Raw genomic sequence first — 24960 nt, 5'->3', positions numbered from 1 at the left:
TTGTTATACATTGTTCTCACATGGTTCCATTGTCCAGTACTCTTTTTGTTATACATTGTTCTCTCATGGTCCCATTGTCCAGTACTCTTATTGTTATACATTGTTCTCACATGGTTCCATTGTCCAGTACTCTTATTGTTATACATTGTTCTCTCATGGTCCCATTGTCCAGTACTCTTATTGTTATACATTGTTCTCACATGGTCCCATTGTCCAGTACTCTTTTTGTTATACATTGTGCTAACATGGTCCCATTGTCCAGTACTCTTATTGTTATACATTGTGCTAACATGGTCCCATTGTCCAGTACTCTTATTGTTATACATTGTGCTAACATGGTCCCATTGTCCAGTACTCTTATTGTTATACATTGTGCTAACATGGTCCCATTGTCCAGTACTCTTATTGTTATACATTGTGCTAACATGGTCCCATTGTCCAGTACTCTTACTGTTATACATTGTTCTCACATGGTCCCATTGTCCAGTACTCTTATTGTTATACATTGTTCTCACATGGTCCCATTGTCCAGTACTCTTATTGTTATACATTGTTCTCACATGGTCCCATTGTCCAGTACTCTTATTGTTATACATTGTTCTCACATGGTCCCATTGTCCAGTCCTCTTTTTGTTATACATTGTTCTCACATGGTCCCATTGTCCAGTACACTTATTGTTATACATTGTGCTAACATGGTCCCACTGTCCAGTACTCTTTTTGTTACACATTGTTCTCACATGGTCCCATTGTCCAGTACTCTTATTGTTATACATTGTTCTCACATGGTTCCATTGTCCAGTACTCTTATTGTTATACATTGTTCTCTCATGGTCCCATGGTCCAGTACTCGTATTGTTATACATTGTTCTCTCATGGTCCCATTGTCCAGTACTCTTATTGTTATACATTGTTCTCTCATGGTCCCATTGTCCAGTACTCTTATTGTTATACATTGTTCTCACATGGTTCCATTGTCCAGTACTCTTATTGTTATACATTGTTCTCTCATGGTCCCATTGTCCAGTACTCTTATTGTTATACATTGTTCTCACATGGTTCCATTGTCCAGTACTCTTTTTGTTATACATTGTTCTCTCATGGTCCCATTGTCCAGTACTCTTTTTGTTATACATTGTTCTCTCATGGTCCCATTGTCCAGTACTCTTATTGTTATACATTGTTCTCACATGGTTCCATTGTCCAGTACTTTTTTTGTTATACATTGTTCTCTCATGGTCCCATTGTCCAGTACTCTTTTTGTTATACATTGTTCTCTCATGGTCCCATTGTCCAGAACTCTTATTGTTATACATTGTTCTCACATGGTTCCATTGTCCAGTACTCTTTTTGTTATACATTGTTCTCTCATGGTCCCATTGTCCAGTACTCTTATTGTTATACATTGTTCTCACATGGTTCCATTGTCCAGTACTCTTATTGTTATACATTGTTCTCTCATGGTCCCATTGTCCAGTACTCGTATTGTTATACATTGTTCTCACATGGTCCCATTGTCCAGTACTCTTTTTGTTATACATTGTGCTAACATGGTCCCATTGTCCAGTACTCTTATTGTTATACATTGTTCTTACAATGGTCCCATTTTCCAGTTCTATTATTGTTAGACATTTTTCTCTCATGGTCCCATTGTCCAGTACTCTTATTGTTATACATTGTTCTCTCATGGTCCCACTGTCCTGTACTCTCATTGTTATACATTGTTCTCACATGGTCCCACTGTCCAGTACTCTTATGGTTATGCATTGTTCTTACAATGGTCCCATTTTCCAGTTCTATTATTATTAGACATTGTTCTCACATGGTCCCATTGTCCAGTACTCTTATTGTTATACATTCTTCTCTCATGGTCCCATTGTCCAGTACTCTTATTGTTAGACATTCTTCTCTCATGGTCCCATTGTCCAGTACTCGTATTGTTGTACATTGTTCTCTCATGGTCCCACTGTCCAGTACTCTTATTGTTCTACATTGTTCTCACATGGTCCCATTGTCCAGTACTCTTATTGTTATACATTGTTCTCACATGGTCCCATTGTCCAGTACTCTTATTGTTGTACATTGTTCTCACATGGTCCCATTGTCCACTTCTCTTATTGTTATACATTGTTCATACATGGTCCCATTGTCCAGTACTCTTATTGTTATACATTGTTCTCACATAGTCCCATTGTCCACTTCTCTTATTGTTATACATTGTTCATACATGGTCCCATTGTCCAGTACTCTTATTGTTATACATTGTTCTCACATGGTCCCATTGTCCAGTACTCTTATTGTTATACATTGTTCTCACATGGTCCCATTTTCCAGTACTCTTATTGTTATACATTGTTCTCACATGGTCCCACTGTCCAGTACTCTTATTGTTATACATTCTTCTCTCATGGTCCCATTGTCCAGTACTCTTATTGTTATACATTGTTCTCTCATGGTCCCATTGTCCAGGACTCTTATTGTTAGACATTGTTCTCTCATGGTCCCATTGTCCAATACTCTTATTGTTATACATTGTACTCACATGGTCCCATTGTCCAGTACTCTTATTGTTATACATTGTTCTCACATGGTCCCACTGTCCAGTACTCTTATTGTTATACATTGTTCTCACATGGTCCCAGTGTCCAGTACTCTTATTGTGATACATTGTTCTCACATGGTCCCATTGTCCAATACTCTTATTGTTATACATTGTTCTCTCATGGTCCCATTGTCCAGTACTCTTATTGTTATACATTGTTCTTACATGGTCCCATTGTCCAATACTCTTATTGTTATACATTGTTCTCACATGGTCCCATTGTCCAGTACTCTTATTGTTATGCATTGTTCTCACATGGTCCCACTGTCCAGTACTCTTATTGTTATACATTGTTCTCACATGGTCCCATTGTCCAGTACTCTTATTGTTATACATTGTTCTCTCATGGTCCCATTGTCCAGTACTCTTATTGTTATACATTGTTCTCACATGGTCCCATTGTCCAGTACTCTTATTGTTATACATTGTTCTCTCATGGTCCCATTGTCCAGTACTCTTATTGTTATACATTGTTCTCACATGGTCCCATTGTCCAGTACTCTTATTGTTATAAATTGTTCTCTCATGGTCCCATTGTCCAGTACTCTTATTGTTATACATTGTTCTCACATGGTCCCATTGTCCAGTACTCTTATTGTTATACATTGTTCTCTCATGGTCCCATTGTCCAGTACTCTTATTGTTATACATTGTTCTCACATGGTCCCATTGTCCAGTACTCTTATTGTTATACATTGTTCTCTCATGGTCCCATTGTCCAGTACTCTTATTGTTATACATTTTTCTCACATGGTCCCATTGTCCAGTACTCTTATTGTTATACATTTTTCTCAAATGGTCCCATTGTCCAGTACTCTTATTGATATACATTGTTCTCACATGGTCCCATTGTCCAATACTCTTATTGTTATACATTGTTCTCACATGGTCCCATTGTCCAGTACTCTTATTGTTATACATTGTTCTCACATAGTCCCATTGTCCACTTCTCTTATTGTTATACATTGTTCTCTCATGGTCCCATTATCCAGTACTCTTATTGTTCTACATTGTGCTAACATGGTCCCATTGTCCAGTACTCTTATTGTTATACATTGTTCTCTCATGGTCCCATTGTCCAGTACTCTTAGTGTTCTACATTGTTCTCACAATGTTCCATTGTCCAGTACTCTTATTGTTATACATTTTTCTCACATGGTCCCATTGTCCAGTACTCTTATTGTTATACATTTTTCTCAAATGGTCCCATTGTCCAGTACTCTTATTGTTAGACATTGTTCTCTCATGTTCCCATTGTCCAATACTCTTATTGTTATACATTGTTCTCACATGGTCCCATTGTCCAGTACTCTTATTGTTCTACATTGTTCTCACATGGTTCCACTGTCCAGTACTCTTATTGTTATACATTGTTCTCTCATGGTCCCATTGTCCAGTACTCTTATTGTTGTCCATTGTTCTCACATGGTCCCATTGTCCAGTACTCTTATTGTTATACATTGTTCTCACATGGTCCCACTGTCCAGTACTCTTATTGTTATACATTGTTCTCACATGGTCCCACTGTCCAGTACTCTTATTGTTATTCATTGTTCTCACATGGTCCCATTGTCCAGTACTCTTATTGTTATACATTGTTCTCACATGGTCCCACTGTCCAGTACTCTTATTGTTATACATTGTTCTCTCATGGTCCCATTGTCCAGTACTCTTATTGTTGTACATTGTTCTCTCATGGTCCCATTGTCCAATACTCTTATTGTTATACATTGTTCTCACATAGTCCCATTATCCACTTCTCTTATTGTTATACATTGTTCTCTCATGGTCCCATTGTCCAGTGCTCTTACTGTTATACATTGTTCTCTCAGGGTCCCATTGTCCAGTACTCTTATTGTTATACATTGTTCTGACATGGTCCCACTGTCCAGTGCTCTTATTTTTAAACATTGTTCTCACAATATCCCACTGTCCAGTACTCATATTGTTATACATTGTTCTCACATGGTCCCACTGTCCAGTACTCTTATTGTTGTCCATTGTTCTCACATGGTCCCATTGTCCAGTACTCTTATTGTTATACATTGTTCTCACATGGTCCCACTGTCCAGTACTCTTATTGTTAGACATTGTTCTCACATGGTCCCATTGTCCAGTACTCTTATTGTTATACATTGTTCTGACATGGTCCCACTGTCCAGTGCTCTTATTTTTAAACATTGTTCTCACAATATCCCACTGTCCAGTACTCATATTGTTATACATTGTTCTCACATGGTCCCACTGTCCAGTACTCTTATTGTTATACATTGTTCTCACATAGTCCCATTGTCCACTTCTCTTATTGTTATACATTGTTCATACATGGTCCCATTGTCCAGTGCTCTTATTGTTATACATTGTTCACACATGGTCCCATTGTCCAGTACTCTTATTGTTCTACATTGTTCTCACAATGTCCCGTTGTCCAGTACTCTTACTGTTCTTCATTGCTCTCACAATGTCCCACTGTGCAGTACTCTTATTGTTCTACATTGTTCTCACAATGTCCCATTGTCCAGTACTCTTATTGTTATACATTTTTCTCACATGGTCCCATTGTCCAGTACTCTTATTGTTATACATTTTTCTCACATGGTCCCATTGTCCAGTACTCTTATTATTGTACATTGTTCTCACAATGTCCCATTGTCCAGTACTCTTATTGTTCTACATTGTTCTCACAATGTTCCATTGTCCAGTACTCTTATTGTTATACATTTTTCTCACATGGTCCCATTGTCCAGTGCTCTTATTGTTATACATTTTTCTCACATGGTCCCATTGTCCAGTACTCTTATTGTTCTACATTTTTCTCACATGGTCCCATTGTCCAGTATTCTTATTGTTCTACATTGTTCTCACAATGTTCCATTGTCCAGTACTCTTATTGTTCTACATTGTTCTCACAATGTCCCATTGTCCAGTACTCTTATTGTTCTACATTGTTCTCACAATGTCCCATTGTCCAGTACTCTTATTGTTCTACATTGTTCTCACAATGTTCCATTGTCCAGTACTCTTATTGTTATACATTTTTCTCACATGGTCCCATTGTCCAGTGCTCTTATTGTTATACATTTTTCTCACATGGTCCCATTGTCCAGTACTCTTATTGTTATACATTTTTCTCTCATGGTCCCATTGTCCAGTACTCTTATTATTGTACATTGTTCTCACAATGTCCCATTGTCCAGTACTCTTATTGTTCTACATTGTTCTCACAATGTTCCATTGTCCAGTACTCTTATTGTTATACATTTTTCTCACATGGTCCCATTGTCCAGTGCTCTTATTGTTATACATTTTTCTCACATGGTCCCATTGTCCAGTACTCTTATTGTTATACATTTTTCTCACATGGTCCCATTGTCCAGTACTCTTATTGTTATACATTTTTCTCACATGGTCCCATTGTCCTGTACTCTTATTGTTATACTTTTTTCTCACATGGTCCCATTGTCCAGTACTCTTATTATTGTACATTGTTCTCACAATGTCCCATTGTCCAGTTCTCTTATTGTTAGACATTTTTCTCACATGGTCCCATTGTCCAGTACTCTTATTGTTCTACATTGTTCTCACATGGTCCCATTGTCCAGTACTCCTACTGCTGTACATTGTTCTCACATGGTCCCATTGTCCAGTACTCTTATTGTTGTACATTGTTCTCACAAGGTCCCATTGTCCAGTTCTATTATTGTTATACATTTTTCTCACATGGTCCCACTGTTCTGTACTCGTATTGTTATACATTGTTCTCACAATGTCCCACTGTCCAGTACTCTTATTGTTATACATTGTTCTCACATGGTCCCACTGTTCTGTACTCTTATTGTTTTACATTGTTCTCACATGGTCCCACTGTTCTGTACTCGTATTGTTATGCATTGTTCTCACATGGTCCCATTGTCCAGTACTCTTATTGTTATGCATTGTTCTTACAATGGTCCCATTGTCCAGTACTCCTATTGTTATACATTGTTCTCACATGGTCCCACTGTTCTGTACTCTTATTGTTATACATTGTTCTCACAATGTCCCACTGTCCAGTCCTCTTATTGTTATACATTGTTCTCACATGGTCCCACTGTTCTGTACTCTTATTGTTATACATTGTTCTCACAATGTCCCACTGTCCAGTACTCTTATTGTTATCCATTGTTCTCACATGGTCCCACTGTTCTGTACTCTTATTGTTATACATTGTTCTCACAATGTCCCATTGTCCAGTACTCTTATTGTTATACATTGTTCTCACAATGTCCCACTGTCCAGTACTCTTATTGTTATACATTGTTCTCACATGGTCCCACTGTCCAGTACTCTTATTGTTATGCATTGTTCTTACAATGGTCCCATTTTCCAGTTCTATTATTGTTATACATTTTTCTCACATGGTCCCACTGTCCAGTACACTTCTTGTTCTACATTGTTCTCACAATGTCTCATTTTCCAGTACTCTTATTGTTCTGCATTGTTCTCACATGGTCCCATTGTCCAGTACTCTTATTGTTATACATTGTTCTCACAATGTCTCATTGTCCAGTACTCTTATTGTTCTGCATTGTTCTCACATGGTCCCATTGTCCAGTACTCTTACTGCTGTACATTGTTCTCACATGGTCCCATTTTGCAGTTCTATTATTATTATACATTGTTTTCACATAGTCCAACTGTCCAGTACTCTTATTGTTATACATTGGTCTCACATGTTTCCACTCTCCAGTACTCTTATTGTTATAAATTGGTCTCATATGGTCCCATTGTCCAATACTCTTATTGTTCTACATTTTTCTCACATGGTCCCATTGTCCAGTTCTATTATTGTTATAAATTGGTCTCACATGTTTCCACTTTCCAGTACTGTTACTCTTATACATTGTTCTCACCTCGTCCCGTCATCCAGTTCTCTTTGTTTTATCCATTGTTCTCACATGGTTCCATTGCTTCTATATAATGGATAGTATCCTGATAACTATTTTTTTTTAAAGCTTCCAATGAGAGTTAGCTCTCGTGGTGTTCTTAATACATTGGGATGGATCGTTATCCTGAACATGGGTGGGTTTTTCAGACCATGTAATCATTGCATGGACTTTGTTTTCTGCTCTGTTTCATGTCTAAGTGTTGGGAGTCCTGACCTATCTGAGCTACACAATCGACTCAGTTAGGGGAGCTCTGACCCAAGCTAAGAGGTCTTTGTGCCCAGTGATGTGAGGTGTGTTCGAGTTAGAAGGAGCCAACTAAATCCCCAGTTTCTTCTGCATTCTAGTTGGATGAAGCTCACAACCAGGCCAGGAGGTTGCAGAGGTCATTGGATGAGCAGACAGAGCAGTCAGAGAACCTGCAGGTACAGCTGGAGCACCTTCAGACCAGGTATGTAGAGCACAGGGAATAGTGCTAGAGTGAATACCGGACTGTGTTCCTACTGAGCCCTGTGCCTTAGCCCAAGTCCCATGCAGTGGAGCGGCCGCATCTACCCAGCCACTGTCTGTCAGGTCACTTCAACAGCTGCACCTTTTAATCAGCCCTGGGACTCCCGGTACATACACGAGGTGTGGCATATTGAGCAGATGCCAGGTGAATCCCACAGCAAATCCAGCAAGTGTTTCAGTACCAACTTGTAACTTGCTCCGTAGGGGCCAATCTGCAGCACAACACCCAGACAGTTTACACTGAGCCAAGAGCAGGTGAGTTCAGACTATTGACTAAAACAAGACAAATAAAAACAAGAAATGCCGGAAGATTTCCAGCATCCACAGTATTTTGCTTTTAAGACAAATAAAAATGTGGCATTGCACAGATCCAGGCTCATTACCTCTCTAAAGCAACTTATAAACCCTCACAATAAACCCAGCATACTATTCCACTGCTATATGGTAACACTTTTAGAGCTCCTCTCCCAGTTAAATGAACCCATTGTGCAGAACTACTCTGCATGTTCTGTAACATTAACCATAACATTACATCTCACCTTAGCCCATAAAATGCTACATTGCTCACAAATATGGTGCTGATTTGTGAAGCTGACAATATGAAGTCTATATATCTCTTTAGTAAATAGACTTTCTGAATGTAATGTTGAATTTATTAGTGACTGATGTCCTGTTTTCTTAATTTTAAGCTTAAACAACATGCATTTTTAATGCCTTTGCTTCACAGCTTCATAAAACAAATGTCAAAGTTACATTTGTAATCCCTAATAACCAGTGTTTACTTGGTGTTAATTAGCATACTATTGAAGAAGAGAGCTCTGCCCCTGAATCTCACCAGCTCTCTGTTGGAGACTTTAAGACTATACTTCCATTTTCCTTCCTTCCTGCCATTCAGTGTTCAGCTGTCAGGCTGTCTGCTTATCATATGACCAGGTGTGCAGCGTAACTGTAGCAATTTTTAATTTATGGATCACTACTTCTTGAATTCACTGGAACAGCTGAAGATTCATCACAGGTAGAGGAGATACCTGATCGGTATCTCATCCTCCAGCCCAAACATCCACCACCATCACACAATGTCAGCAGTGTGTACCATAGATGAGTTATAGTACAGTAATTTGCCAAAACTTCTTCGATTGCACCTTCCAAACTCATAACCTCTACTGCCTGGAAAGACAGGGGTAGCATGTGCATGGGAACACCACCACCTCCAAGATCCCCCTCCAAATCACATACATCCCAGCTTGGAAATATATCGCCATTTTATCATTGTCATTGGGTCAAAAACTTGAATTTCCTCCTCAACAGCATGGTGGGTGTACCTACACCAAATGGACTGCAGGAACTAGGGATGGGCAATAAGTGGCAGCCTTATCAGTGCTGCCCACATCCCAAGAATGAATAAACACATAGAGGAGGGCGCTTTAGAGAAACTATCCCCCAGCAGAAAACAAAAGTCCTGAAATTCCACTGGTTCCCTGCCTGTTTCAGCCATTCACACTGGGGATTCCACTGGGATTTGTCAACTGGATGTGGATCTACAGCCTAGCCCCTCTTCCTGTGTCCTCATTAACAGCTGACTAGAGGAATTTAGCAATTGGTGTTTGAATAGTGGAAATGGTGGGAGCAGGCTAACGCACAGCCTCATTATCTCAATTGAACTGGATAAAAGAAACAGATTGTGAGGTAATTGTTCATGTGTGAAAGTAAGAAAAGAGGAGCAGGTGGCCCTGCCATTGGCTGTTGCTTTGCAGGAAGGTTCTCGAGATAGCTACTGACCAGTAGGGGCCATGGAATTCCATTAGAACACAAATCACCGTTTCCTATCATGTTCCTCCTCTTCACTATAATTAACATGAAATAAAACAATGTAAATGTTTCTTTTTAATAATTATTCTCTATTATTTTAAATGCCTTTTGAATTTGACAGTGAGAAAATCCAATCTATGGCCCCATATCAGCAGGAGAATGGCACACAGTCATGTATTATCCTCACAAAGTATAAGGGAATCAGTCAGTGTAAATTATTTTTTGGTCTCACAGCAGAGATAGATTGCCTTTCTAGCCCACATTGCTTTTGATATGGCTGCAGCACTTAAAGGTTCATACTTATCTACAGTATTCATTGTAAATGGAGCACCCAGAAAACCAATCGAAAATGTGTTTCAAGTGCTTGCTGAAATAATCTTTTTCATTGTTTCAGAAGCCTTTCTGATCCATAATGCCTTTTCAGCTGTGGCCACTAATCAAGCTGTAGATTGGGATTGCGAATGAGGGCAAGGGAGAAGTAGCAAGATGCAACCTTTTACAATTTACAATAAATTTCTGAGTTGTGCCTGCATAACCTGTGGACCGACACAAGTTTGGGGATGTGGTGCGGCTGATGGTAAGGTCCGGGTGCAACAACACTGCTGCTATGTGAGCTTGCAATTGCACTGAATAACTCAAGATCAGCTCATTTAAACATGATTCTGGTGTTTCCAGCATGTAAAACATGACATCCTAGGCATGTGCAAGCACGAGAAGTGGGTTGTCTGGCACCAGCAGCACATAAAGGGCTGCAGATGACTCTCAGGGGAACAGGTTGCAAGTGTAAAGCAAAAATAGCACAAGCAAACCATGGAGGCAGAACAGCATCATTCCAGAGTCTTCCTGCAGGAGATGATGTAACCTGGATGGAGATAATAGAGAATGATCCCAGGGATGAGGAACTTCATTTACCAAGATAGGAACATAGGAGCAGGAGTAGGCCATTCAACCCATCGATCCTGCCCCGCCATTCAATATGACCATGGCTGATTATCCGCTTCAATGCCTTTTTCCCACATTATCCCCATATCCCTTTATGTCATTTGTATTTAGAAATCTGTCAATCTCTGCTTTAAAAATAATGACTGAGCTTCCACAACCCTCTGGGGTAGAGAATTCCAAAAATTCACAACCCTCTGAGTAAAGAAATTTCTCCTCATCTCTGTCCTAAGTGGCTTCCCCTTATTTTGAAATTGTGTCCCCTGGTTCTAGACACCCCAACCAGGGGAAACATCTTACCAGCATCTACCCTGTCCATCTCTTCAAGTATTTTGTAGGTTTCAATGAAATCACCTTTCATTCTTCGAAACTCCAGAGAATACAGGCCTAGTTTCCCCAATCTCTCTTCATAGTACAGTCCCACCATTCCAGGAACAAGTCTGGTGAATATTCGTTGCACTCCCTCTATGGCAATAATATCCTTCCGAAGGTAAGGGGACCAAAACTGTACACAGTACTCCAGGTGTGGTCTAACCAAGGTTCTAAACAATTGAAGCAAGACGTCACTACTCCTGTACTCAAAGCCTCTTGCGATAAAGGTTAACATACCATTAGCCTTCCTAATTTCTTTCTGCATCTGCATGTTAGCTTTCAGTGACTTATTGACAAGGACACCCAGGTCCTTTTGTACGTCTACACTTTCTAATCTCTTACCATTTAAGAAATACTTTGCACATCTGTTCCTCCTACCAAAGCGGATAACCTCACATTTTCCCACATTATATTCCATCTATCAGCTTCTTGCCCACTCTCGAAGTCTGTCCAAATCCCCTTGAAGCCGTTTTGCATCTTCCTCACAACACACATTCCCACCGAGTTTTGTGTCATCCACAAACTTGAAAGTACTACATTTGGTTCCCACATCCAAATCATTGATAGGTATTGTGAACAGCTGGGGCCCAAGCACCGATACCTGCGGTACCCTACTAGTCACTGCCAACGTGAGAATGACCCGTTTATTCCTACTCTCTGCTTTCTGCCTGTTAACCAATCCTTAATCCATGCCAGTATATTACCTCCTATCCCATGCATTTTAATTTTGCTAACCAACCTCCTGTGGGAGACTTTATCAAAAAATCTTCTGAAAAACCAAGTATACCACGTCCACTGACACCCCTTTATCAATTCTGTCAGTAACAAAAAACTCCAACAGGTTCGTCAAACATGATTTCACATTCGTAAATCCATGTTGACTATGCCCAATCAGATCATTATTATCCAAGTGTCCATTTATCACATCCTTTAGAATAGATTCTAGCATTTTTCCAGTGACTGATGTAAGGCTAACAGGTCTGTAGTTCCCTGTTTTCTCTCTTCCTCCCTTCTTAAATAGTGGGATGGCATTTGTGACCTTCCAATCTGCAGGAACCGCTCCAGAATCTATAGAATTTTGGAAGATGATCACCAATGCATCCACTATCTCCATAGCTACCTCTTCAACACTCTGGGATGTAGAATTTCAGGTCCTGGGGACTTATCAACCTTCAGCCCCATTAATTTCTCCAATACAACCTTCTTAGTAATACTAATTTCCTTCAATTCCTCATTCCCCCTAATCCCCAGGATCTCTAATTCTGGGAGATTTCTTGTATCTTCCTCAGTGAAGACAGACACAAAGTAGTCATTTAACTTCTCTGCCATTTCCCTATTCTCCATTATAAATTCTCCTGACTCTGCCTGTAATGGACCCCACATTTGTCTTAGCTAAACGTTTCCTTTTTACATACCAATAGAGCTTTTACAGTCCATTTTTATATTTTTTGCTAGCTTACATTCATATTCTTTTCTCCCTTTCTTTATCAGTTTCTTCGTCCTCCTTTGCTGTATTCTGAAATCCTCCCAATCCTTAGGTTTACTACTATTTCTGGCAACTTATCGGCCCTTTCTTTTAATCTTATACAATTCTTAACTTCCTTTGTTATCCACGGTTGGCTGTCTTTGCTTTTGGGCCTTGAATGAATGTATAGTTGCTGTAAACTATGTAATATTTCTTTAAAGACTATCCATTGCCTATGTACTGTCACACCTTTTAGTGTATTTTCCCAATCCACCTCAGCCAATTTGTCCCTCATACCTTCATAATTTCCTTTGTTCAAATCTAACACCCTGGCTTCAGATTCAACAACTTCACTTTCAAACATAATGTAAAATTCTACATTATTATGGTCACTCAATCAACCCTAAAGCTTCTTTTACAACAGGATTATTAATTAACCCTTTCTCAATACATAAAACTAGATCTAAAATAGCCTGTTCTCTAGCCGGTTCCTCAACATACTGCTCCAGAAGAACATCCCTAACACACTCCAGAACCCCATCCTCCACAGCATTAGTGCTCATTACGTTTCCCCAGACTATGTGCAGATTGATGTCACCCATGATTCTCTAATCTCCTGATTAATACCATGCCTTACACTACCACTACTATTTGGTGGCCTCTAAACAACTCCTACCAATGTTTGCTGCCCCTTGCTGTTTCTTAGCTCCACCCAAACAGATTCCAAATTTTGTTCTTCCGATCTGAGATCCTCCCTTACTAATGTACTGATCCCATCCCTTATTATCAGCGCAACACCACCTCCTTCAGATTGGAGAAATTGGGACTGTTTTACTGGAAGAGAAGGCTGAAGGGGGATTTGATAGTTGCATTCAAAATCATGAGAGTTCTGGACAGTGATGAGAACAAATCAGCATGGTTTTACACTAATGTGTAATCCGGTAGGATTAATAAGAGATCTCGTAGTTAAGCCTCCTCTCGGGAGAAGTGATCATAATATGGTAGAATTTCAAATTCAGTTTGAGGGTGAGCAACTCGGGTCTCAAACCAGTGTCTTCAACTTAAACAAGGGCAATTACAGAGAAGAAAGAGGTGTCTAAAGCGGGCTAGGAAGATAGACTACAGGGGAAGTCAGTAGATGAGCAGTGGCAGTCTTTTAAACAGATATTTCAGAACACTCCGCAAACATTTATTCCAGTCAGAAGGAAGGATTCAAAGAGAATGATGAACTACCCGTGGATAATAAAGGAGAGTATCAAATCAAAAACAATGGCCGACAAAGCGGTGAAAGCTAGTGGTAAGCCAGAGGATTGGGATTTTTTTGGGAACCAGCAGCGGATGACTAAAAAATAATGAAGATTGATTATGAGAGTAAATTGGCAAGAAATATAAAAACAAACACTAAGAGCTTCTACGGGTATATAAAAAGGAGAGTAGTTAAAGTAAGTGTGGGACCCTTAGAGGATGAGACTGGGGAATTAATACCAGGGAACAGGGAAATGGCAGATAATTTAAAGCAGTATTTTGCATCGGTCTTCACGGTGGAGGACACTATAAACATCCCAACAATAATAGGTGTAACACAAGGTGTAAATGGGAGGGAGGAACTTGTAACAATCTCTATCACGAGGGAAAAGGTCCTGGACAAACTGATGGAACTAAAGGCAGACAAGTCGCCAGGACCTGATGACCTACATCCAAGGGTTTTAAAAGAAGTGGCTGCAGAGATAGTGGAGGCATTGGTCATAATATACCAAAACTCACTGGATTCCGGTAGGGTACCAGCAGATTGGAAAACCGCTAATGTGACACCCCTAGAAAGGAGGGAGACAGAAAGCAGGAAACTACAGACCAGTTAGCTTAAAAGCAAAATACTGCGGATGCTGGAAATCTTACCCACTCTTGATCTCTTCATTGAAAACTGTCGGCGAGACATTGGTCATCTCAATTTCTCTGCCCCCCTCACTCACTCTAACCTGCCCCCTCTGAACTTGAGGCACTCCGTTCTCTCAGGTCTTACCCCGATATGGTCATCAAACCTGCAGACAAGGGTGGTACTGTTGTTGTATGGCGTACCGACCTCTACCTTGCAGAAGCTCAACGCCAACTCACAGACACTTCTTCCTACCTCTCTCTGGACCATGACCCCACCACCGAACAAAGGACTGTCACTGACCTCATCTCCTCTGGAGATCTTCTCTCTACAGCTTCCAACCTCATAGTCCCGCAACCCCGGACAGCCCGCTTCTACCTCCTTCCCAAAATCCACAAACGGGACTGTCCCAGCAGACCCATTGTGTCAGCCTGCTCCTGCCCCACTGAACTTATTTCTTCCTATCTTGACTCTATCTTTTCTCCACTGGTCCCGTCTCTTCCCACCTACATTCGTGACTCTTCTGACGCCCTACGTCATTTTGACAATTTCCAGTTTCCTGGTCCCAACCGCCTCCTCTTCACTATGGACGTCCAATCGCTTTACTCCTCCATCCCCCAGCAGGATGGTTTAAGGGCTCTCCGCTTCTTCCTTGAACAGAGGCCCAACCAGTCCCCATCCACCACCACCCTCCTCCGCCTGGCTGAACTTGTTCTCACATTGAACAACTTCTCCTTCAACTCCACTCACTTCCTTCAAGTGAAAGGTGTTGCTATGGGTACCCGCATGGGTCCTAGTTATGCCTGTCTTTTTGTGGAATATGTCGAGCATTCTTTGTTCCAGTCCTACTCAGGCCCCCTCCCCCAACTCTTTTTCCGGTACATTGATGACTGTATCGGTGCCGTTTCCTGCTCCCGCCCCGAACTGGAAAACTTTATCAACTTTGCTTCCAATTTCTACCCTTCTCTCATCTTTACATGGTCCATCTCTGACACTTCCCTTCCCTTCCTTGACTTCTCTGTCTCCATCTCTGGGGATAGAGTGTCCACTAATATCCATTATAAGCTCACCGACTCCCACAGCTACCTCGACTACACTTCTTCACACCCTACCTCCTGTAAGGACTCCATTCGATTCTCCCAGTTTCTCCGTCTCCGACGCATCTTCTCTGATGATGCTACCTTCCATGACGGTGCTTCTGATATGACCTCCTTTTTCCTCAACCGAGGATTCCCCCCCCCCCCACTGTTGTTGACAGGGCCCTCAACCATGTCCGGCCCATTTCCCGCACCTCTACCGTCACCCATTCCCCTCCCTCCCAGAACCATGACAGGGTTCCCCTTGTCCTCACTTTCCACCCCATCAGCCTCCATATCCAAAGAATCATCCTCCGCCATTTCCGTCACCTCTAGCGTGATGCCACTACCAAACGCATCTTCCCCTCCCTTCCCCTGTCAGCATTCCGAAGGGATCGTTCCCTCCGTGACACCCTGGTCCACTCCTCTATTACCCCCACCACCTCGTTCCCGTCCCATGGCACATTCCCTTGAAATTGCAGGAGGTGTAATACCTGCCCATTTACCTCCTCTCTCCTTACTATCCCAGGCCCCAAACACTCCTTTCAGGTGAAGCAGCGATTTACTTGTACTTCTTTCAATGCAGTATACTGTATTCGTTGCTCACAATGTGGTCTCCTCTACATTGGGGAGACCAAACGCAGATTGGGTGACCGCTTTGCAGAACACCTCCGCTCAGTCCGCAAGCTGGACCCTGAGCTTCCGGTTGCTTGCCATTTCAACACTCCCCCCTGCTCTCATGCTCACATCTCTATCCTGGGCTTACTGCAGTGTTCCAGTGAACATCAACGCAAGCTCGAGGAACAGCATGTCATTTACCGATTAGGCACACTACAGCCTGCCGGACTGAACATTGAGTTCAATAATTTCAGAGCATGACGGGCCCCCCATTTTACTTATATTTTTAGTTATTTTTTCTTTTTTACATTTTTTACAATTTTTTTTAAATGTTTATTTCATTTCATCTTTGTTTGTTCAGTTTGCTTCCCCACTGTTTTTTTTTCATGTTTGTACTGTTCAATCTTCAGTCCGTTAATACCCTATCTGTACTAATGCTTTGTCTTTCAACACACCATTAACATATTGTTTGCCTTTGCTCCATGACCTTTTGGTCAGCTATGTGGCCTTGTCCAATCTACACCTTATCCTTTGTCCCACCCCCGCCTCACTTGCTTATAACCTTTGACATTTCTAATATTTGCCAGTTCCGAAGAAGGGTCACTGACCCGGATCGTTAACTCTGCTTCTCTTTCCACAGATGCTGCCAGACCTGCTGAGTGGTTCCAGCATTTCTTGTTTTTATTTTAGACCAGTTAGCTTGACATCTGTCATTGGGAAAATGCTAGAGTCCATTATTAAGGAAGAAATAGCAGGATATTTAGAAAAACACAATGCAATCAAACAGAGTCAACATGGTTTTATGAAAGGGAAATCATGTTTAACAAATTTGTTGGAGTTTTTGAGGATATAATAAGCAGAGTGGATAGAGGGGAACCGGTAGATATAGTGTATTTGGATTTTCAGAAGGTGTTTGATAAGGTGCCACATAAAAGGTTATTGCACAAAATAAGAGCCCAGGGTATTGGGATAATGTGTTGGCATAGATTGAGGATTGGCTAACACACAGAAGGCAGAGAGTCAGGATTAATGGGTCTTTTGCAGTTTGGAAAGCCGTAACCAGTGGGGTTCCACATGGATCGAACCTAGGGCCTCAACTATTTACTATCTAGTTACTATTTAATGACTAAGAGGAAGGGACAGAGTGTAAAGTATCCAAATTTGCTGATGATACAAAAATAGGTGGGAAGGCATGTGCTGAGGACACAAAGAATCTGCAAAGGGATATAGATAGGTTAAGTGAGTGGGCAAAAACTTGGCAGATGGAGTTCAATGTGGGAAAGTGTGAGGTCATTCACTTTGGTAGGAAGAATAAAAAGGCAGATTATTATTTAGATGGAGAAAGACTACAAAATACTGTAGTACAAAGGGATCTGGGTGATCTTATACAAGAAACACAAAAAGTACAGGTGCAGCAGGTAATTAGGAAGGCAAATGGAATTTTGGCCTTTATTGCTCGAGAGTTAGAGTTTAAAAATAGGGTACAACTGTACAGGGTGTTGGTGAGGCCACACCTGGGCTACTGCGTACAGTTTTGGTCCCTGTATTTAAGGAAGAATATACTAGCATTGGAGGAGTTCAGAAAAGGTTCACTAGGCTGATTCCTGGGATGAAGGGGTTGTCTTATCAAAAACGGCTAACTAGGTTCGGCCTTTATTCATTAGAGTTTAGAAGAATGAGAGGTGATGTTATTGAAACATATAAGATTCTAAGGGGGTGTTGGATCCCATTAGTTGCACAAAGAGAGACGAAGTCCGACTGTAGCTTTAAGAAACTTTATTGCAGTACTTAATTGTTACATCTTCAGAAAACTTAACAATGAACTGAACTAAACTGCACTAACCTAAAACTAAAAGCAACACACACACTGAACTAACACTGAACTAACCCACCTTTCACACCAAATCAAGCCTTATTATAGTTATTCATACAAATCAGTAACACCTACTCTTTGTTCCCAATTGGTCTACAAACTTCTGCAGTTTCTTGGTGTCGGGGCCTGATTGGGGTACTGCCGTGTCAATTTGTTTTAACTTCTTGCTCCAGTTTCCCATCCCCTTATCTCCTTGTGAACCATTAGGCTGATTGTTGTACAATAGGCTACTATTAAGCAGTCTGCAGCTGTCCCGTTAGTTTCTGCTTGTTAGTCTGTTTCTGCTGATAAGCTGTCTCTGCAGCACTGAAGTTATTTTATTATTTCTGATAAGCTGTCTGCTGAAACTCGAAGGTTGGTTTGTTAATAGTCTATAATTAATTGATTAGCTGTCCTTAAATGTCCCCATTATTCTGTCCCCACAGGGAGCTTGACAGGGTAGATGTTGAGAAGATGTTTCCAGTGGTGGGTGGAATCTCGAAATAGGGGACATAGTTACAGAACAAGGGGTCACACATTTAAAAGTGAGATGCGAAGGAATTTCTTCTCTCAGAGGGTGGTGAATCTCTGGAATTCTCTACCTCAGAGAGTTGTTTGCTGATGATACAAAGCTCGGTGGAAAGGTAAGCTGTGGGGAGGACATAGAGAGGCTGCAAAGAGATATAGACAGGTTAAGTGAGTGGACGACAAGATGGCAAATGCAGTATAATGTAGGGAAGTGTGAAGCTGTTCACTTTGGTCGTAAAAATAGAAAAGCAGAATTTTTTTTTTTAAAGATGTGAAAATGGTAAGTGTTGATGTTCAGAGAGACTTGGGTGTGCTTGTACAAGGAAAGCACAAAGTTAACATGCAGGTGCAGCAGGCTGTTAGGAAGACAAATGGCATGTTGGTCTTGCAAGGGGATTGGAGTACAGGAATAAAGAAGTCTTACTAAAATTGTTCAGGGCTTTGGTGAGATCGCACCTGGAATACTGTCACAGAATCACAGAATAATACAGTGCAGAAGGGGCCCTTTGGCCCATCGAGTCTGTTCCGATGCATTAAAGACACCTGACCTGTCTACCTAAACCCATTTTCCAGCACTTGGCCCATAGCCTTAAATGTTATGACGTGCCAAGTACTCATTCAGGTACTTTTTAAAGGATGTGAGGCAACCCGCCTCTACCACCCTCCCAGACAGGGCATTCCAGACCGTCACCACCCTCTGGGTAAAAAAGTTCTTCCTCAAATCCCCCTTAAACCTCCTGCCCCTCACCTTAAACTTGTGTCCCCTCGCAACTGACCCTTCAACTAAGAGGAACAGCTGCTCCCTATCCACCCTGTCCATGCCCCTGTGTGCAGTTTTGGTCTCCACATTTAAGAAAGGATATACTTACACTGGAGGCAGTGCAGTGAAGATTTACTAAATTGGTCCCTGGGATGAGAGGGTTATCCCATGATGAGAGGCTGAGTAAATTGTGTCTATATTCTCTGGAGTTTAGAAGAATGAGAGGTGATCTAATTGAGACATACAAGATTCTGAAAGGTCTTGATAGGGTGGAAGCTGAAAGATTGTTTCCACTGGTCTGTGAATCTAGAACACGGGACACAGTCTCAGGATAAGGCATCATTGATTCAGGACTGAGATGAGGAGAAATTACTTCACTCAAAGGCTTGTGAATCTTTGGAATTCTCGACCCCAGAGGGCTGTGGATGCTCCATCATTGATTACATTTAAGGCTGAGATAGATAGAATTTTTGCCTCCCAGGGAATCGAAGGATATGGGGAGTGGGTGGGAAAGTGGAATTGAAGCCCAAGATCAGCCATGATCGTATTGAACGGTGGAGCAGGCTCGATGATCCATATGGTCTAGTTCTGCTCCTATTTCTTGTGTTCTTGAGTAGATAGGGAAAAGCTGTTCCCACTCATGAAAGGATCAAGAACAAGATGGCACCGATTTAAAATAATTGGCAAAAGAAGAAACGGTGACATGAGGAAAAGCTTCTTCATGCAGCAAGTGGCTAGGTTCTGGAATGCACTGCCCGAGAGTACGGTGGAGGCAGGTTCAATCGAGGCATTCAAAAGGGAATTAGATAGTTATCTGAAAAGAAATAATCTGCAGGTTTATGGGGAGAAGGTAAATGAGTGGGACTAGGTAAAATCTCTTTTGGAGAGTTGACGCAGACTCGATGAGCCGAATGGCCTCCTCCTTTGCTGTAATAATTCAGTGATTCTGTGAAGCTGTCTTATCTGTGGCTCAAACCTGGGAGCTGGAGAGGAACAAGTTACTGGACTGCACAGACTTGCCAATGGAAGTGTGCTCACATCTGTTTTTTAATTATTCTTTCCTGGGATGTGTGCGTCACTGGCCAGGCCAGCATTTATTGCCCGTTCCTAATTGCCCTTGAGAAGGTGGTGGTGAGCTGCCTTCTTAAACTGCTGCAGTCCATATGGGATAGGTACATCCACAGTGCTGTTAGGAAGGGAGGCAGTGGTGTAGTGGTAATGTCACTAGACTAGTAACCCAGAGCCCTTGTTTGTGCTCTGGCGACATGAGTTTGAATCCCACCACGGCAGATGGTGGAATTTGAATTCAACTAATAAATCCGGAATTAAAAGCTTGTCTAATGGTGACCATGAAACCATTCTTGATTGTGGTTAAAAACCCATCTGGTTCATTAATGTCCTTTAGGGACATTAAGGAATGAGGCAAGGAATTCCTTAAGGAAATCTGATGGCCTGCATGTGACTCCAGACCCACAGCAATGTGGTTGACTCTTAAATGCGCTCTGAAATGGCCTAGCAAGCCACTCAGTTGTATCAAACCACTGCAAAGTCTAAGGGAAGGACTTACATCCCAAGGACTGCAGTGGTCAGTTAGCCAACGATGCCCACATCCCAAAAACACATCTTAAAAAAAAAAGTTCCAGGATTTTGTCCCAGCGACACTGGAAGAATGGCCATATAGTTCCAAGTTAGGATGGTGTGTGGTTTGGAGGGAAACTTGCAGGTGGTGGTGTTCCCATGCACCTGCTGCCCTTGTCCTTCTAGGTGGTAGAAGTTGTGGGTTTGGAAGGTGCTGTTTAAAGGAGTCTTGGTGCGTTGCTGCAGTGCATCTTGTAGATGGTACACACTGCTGCCACTGTGCGTCAGTGGTGGAGGGAGTGAATGTTTGTATATGGGGGTGCCAGTCAAGTGGGCTGCTTTGTCCTGGATGATGTTAAGCTTCTTGAGTGTTGTTGGAGCTGCACCTATCCAAGCAAGTGAAGGGTATTCCATCACACTTGACTTGACTTGTGCCTTGTAGTTGGTGGACAGGCTTTGGGGAGTCAGGAGATGCAGGATTCCCAGCCTCTGACATGCTCTTGTAGCCAGAGTATTTATGTGGCTACTCCAGTTCAGTTTCTGGTCAATGGTAACCCCCAGGGTGTTGATGGTGGGGATTCAGCATTGGTAATGCCATTGAACGTCAAGGGGAGATGGTTAGATTCTCTTTGTTGGAGATGGTCATTGCCTGGCACTTGTGTGGTGTGAATGTTACTTGCCTTATATCAGCACAAGCCTGGATATTGTCCAGGTCTTGCTGCAGGCAGGCACTGTCTGCTTCAGTATCTGAGGTGTTGTGAATGATGCTGAGCATTGCGTAATCATCAGGAAACATCCCCACTCTGACCTTATGATGGAGGGAAGGTCATTGATGAAGTAGCTGAAGATGGTTGGGCCTCAGACACTACCCTGAGGAACTCCTGCAGTGATGTCCTGGAGCTGAGATGATTGACTTCCAACAACCACAACCATCTTCCTTTGTGCTCGGTATGACTCTAACCAGTGGAGAGGTTTCCCCCTGATTCCCATTGACTTTAAATTGCTTGGACTCCTTGATGCCAAACTTGGTCAAATGCTGCCTTGATGTCAAGGACAGTCACTCTCACCTCACCTCTGGAATTCAGCTCTTTTGTCCATGTTTGGACCAAGGCTGTGAAGAGGTCAGGAGCTGAGTAGCCTGGCGGAATCCAGATTGAGTATTGGTGAGCAGGTTATTGCTGTGTAAGTGCTGCTTGGTGGCTGTTGATGACACCTTCCATCACTTTGCTGATGATTGGGAGTTGACTGGTGGAGTGTTAATTGGCCAGATTGGATTTGTCCTGCTTTTTGCATACAGGACATACCTGGGCAATTTTCCACCTTGTCGGGTAGATGCTAGTGTTGTAGCTGTACTGGAACAGCTTGGCTAGGGGTGCAGCAAGTTCTGGAGCACAGGTCTTCAGCACTACAGCGAGATATTGTCAGGGCCTTTGCAGTATCCAGTGCCTTCAGCTGTTTCTTGGTATCAAATGGAGTGAATCGAATTGACTGAAGACTGGCATCTGTGATGGTGGGGAACTAGAAACATGGAAAAATTACAGCACAGAAGTAGACCATTCAGCCCGCCGTGTCCATGCTGGCCGAAAAAAACTAGTCGCCCAATCTAATCCCACGTTCCAGCACCTGGTCCATAGCCTTGCAGGTTACAGCACTTCAGGCGCAGGCACCTTTTAAAGGAATTGAGGGTTTCTGCCTCCGTCACCATTCCTCACAGTGAATTCCAGACACCCACCACTCTCTGGGTGAAAAAGTTTTTCCTCATGTCCCCTCTAATCCTTCTATCAATCACCTTAAATCTGTGTCCCCTAGTAATTGACCTCCCCGCTAGGGGAAACAGGTCCTTCCTGTCTACTTATCCAGGACCCTCATAATTCTGTACACCAGGAGGAGGCCGAGGTGGATCATTCAATCAGTGCTTCTGGCTGAAGATTGTTGCAAATGCTTCAGCCGTGTATTTTGCACTGATGTACTGAGCTCCCCCATCGTTGAGGATGGGGATATTTGTGGAGTCTCTTCCTTCTGTTAGTTTTTAAATTGTTCATTCAGGACTGGATGTGGCAGGACTGTATGACTTTGATCTGATCTGTTGGTTATGGGATCTCTTAGCTTTGTCTATCACATACTGCTTCCATTGTTTAGCATGCAAGTAGTCCTGTGTTGTAGCTTCACCAGGTTGCCACCTCATTTTTAGGCATGCATGGTGCTGCTCCTGGCATGCTCCTCCGCACTTCTCATTGAACCAGGATTGGTCTCCTGGCTTGATGGTAATGGTAGAGTGAGGGATATGCCAGGCCATGAGGTTACAGATTGTGGTGAAGTACAATTCTGCTGCTGATGGCCCACAGCGCCTCATGATGCCCAGTTTTGAGTTGGTAGATCTGTTCTGATAAAGACAAGGCTGAAGCATGTGCAACCATCTTGCATGCTTTCACTGTATTGTTTTATAATAGCACTTCAATGTAAACTTGGGGCCATATCATAGAGGGACAGTGTCTGCCTCTTTCCAAATACAGACATTTCTATCCTTTACTCAGACACTGTGCTACTGCCATCACAATGTATTTGTCCTATGGCTCATGAAAAGTAGCAGGAAGCAAACACCAGGCATATTTGTTAGTGGGAATGAATCTGAAAGAATCACTCGACACTCGGGCCTGCTCCAAACGTCACACAGTTTATTGGGTTACGCCGGCGGGGAGCAGGTCACTGGGTGATCCAGATTCCTCTCCACCGAACAAAGGAAAATCACCAATACTTATACAGTTTCAAACAGTTATTCAGCCCATCCCGGCTGGACACGGTCCAATCATAGTGATTATAAATTATATACATTGATTAGTAGAACCAATGAATTGGGTTACTAGACATTGGGGGACTGCATGGTCAGCTCATTCTCTTGGACAGCTAGGGGGTTACTCATGCGTACATGATGTCTTCCAGATCCCCTGCTTCACCGTCCTTGGGCCTTATGTATACATAACATCTTATCTTAACCTTGTTACAGGCAGGTGACTTTGTCAGCATTCCATCTTTGTCGACATTTCATAAGGGCATCGGCTAGAGGCCACTTGATTAGACTCTGCTGAATTTATGTGAATCATCCCTTGTAAGGAATGTGGTCAAGTTAGCTGAGTCCCATGATGCCTTGCAAACATTTCATTGCTAGCTAGAATTATATGTTATTGGTTATTCACATAGTATTTATGGCAGGTGCCTCTGCCCTGGAAATACACTTCAACACTGCCCAACCAAGGTTCAAGCACAGTGCATGTTGACACTAGTGAAGGGGCTTTAGTCTAGGGACTTGGATCACATGCACCAACTATCATGTTCATTGTTCCAACATATATCCCTTTGCTTGCAGAAGTCCATTCATAACCAATGCCAGTGAGTGGAGAAGTAAGGGGTTCACCTAAGTTATGACCCTTGACTTCTTACAGGGAGAGAGTTCTTGAGTGTCTGGAAGAGAGAGAATAGTGAAGTGAAATCCTAAGATCTTTTATTTTTCATTTTTCTCCTTAACTTGCTGCCAAATCCACACAGTCGCACACACTACAACCTGACACCCTGCAGCTCTGTTACTGATAGCCTTCTAACAAACATGCTTCTGAGGTTCCCCAGGGAGTCTGTGATAGGGTATAAATGACCATTGTCAATGAAGCACCTCACAGTATCTTGCTTTACTTTCTCCTGCAATAGTGAGAAGCAGGACAGATATACATGTACTCCAGGGAGATCAGCTAATGAATCATAGGAAAAGCACCTGATGAAACACCAAGCACAGAGCACCAGTGGGGAGGAGCAGCTGCAAGTTAGACTGGAGAGAATGCAACATGCTATGTAGGGGATTAGCAGCGGAGGGAGGGAAGATGAAGAGGTTGGCACTGGAAGTCCTCCTGTCAGGGAGGAAGTATCGGGAATGAGGTTTGGCCAAGTGTATTGAGGAAGGCCTTGCAGCCTGATTTTCCTACCATTTCCACTGCTGTCCCAGTACAGCCAATGTATTATTTCTGTCACATCCCTGTGAAGTGCCTTGAAAACATTTTTCAACAT

The 24960-nt window shown here is 42.2% G+C and overlaps 1 protein-coding gene across 4 annotated transcripts in view; it reads left to right on the top strand.

Annotated features, from left to right (window-relative positions):
- LOC137379296 (coiled-coil domain-containing protein 102A-like) overlaps nucleotides 1-24960 on the top strand; it is a 647611-nt gene that overhangs the window by 589661 nt on the left and 32990 nt on the right. For 3 of the 4 annotated variants that reach the window (XM_068050031.1, XM_068050033.1, XM_068050032.1), the window contains one exon: nucleotides 7875-7978. In XM_068050031.1, the coding sequence (XP_067906132.1) occupies nucleotides 7875-7978 (104 nt within the window). Of the gene's footprint in view, nucleotides 1-7874; nucleotides 7979-10240; nucleotides 10402-24960 lie in introns of those variants that run through there. The other variant, XM_068050034.1, reaches the window with a different exon arrangement.

This window comes from Heterodontus francisci, chromosome 17, assembly GCF_036365525.1.
Source record: "Heterodontus francisci isolate sHetFra1 chromosome 17, sHetFra1.hap1, whole genome shotgun sequence".
Classification (NCBI taxonomy): Eukaryota; Metazoa; Chordata; class Chondrichthyes; order Heterodontiformes; family Heterodontidae; genus Heterodontus; species Heterodontus francisci.
Note: the sequence above shows the minus strand (reverse complement) of the source record. Positions and strands in the feature narration are given on the sequence as shown.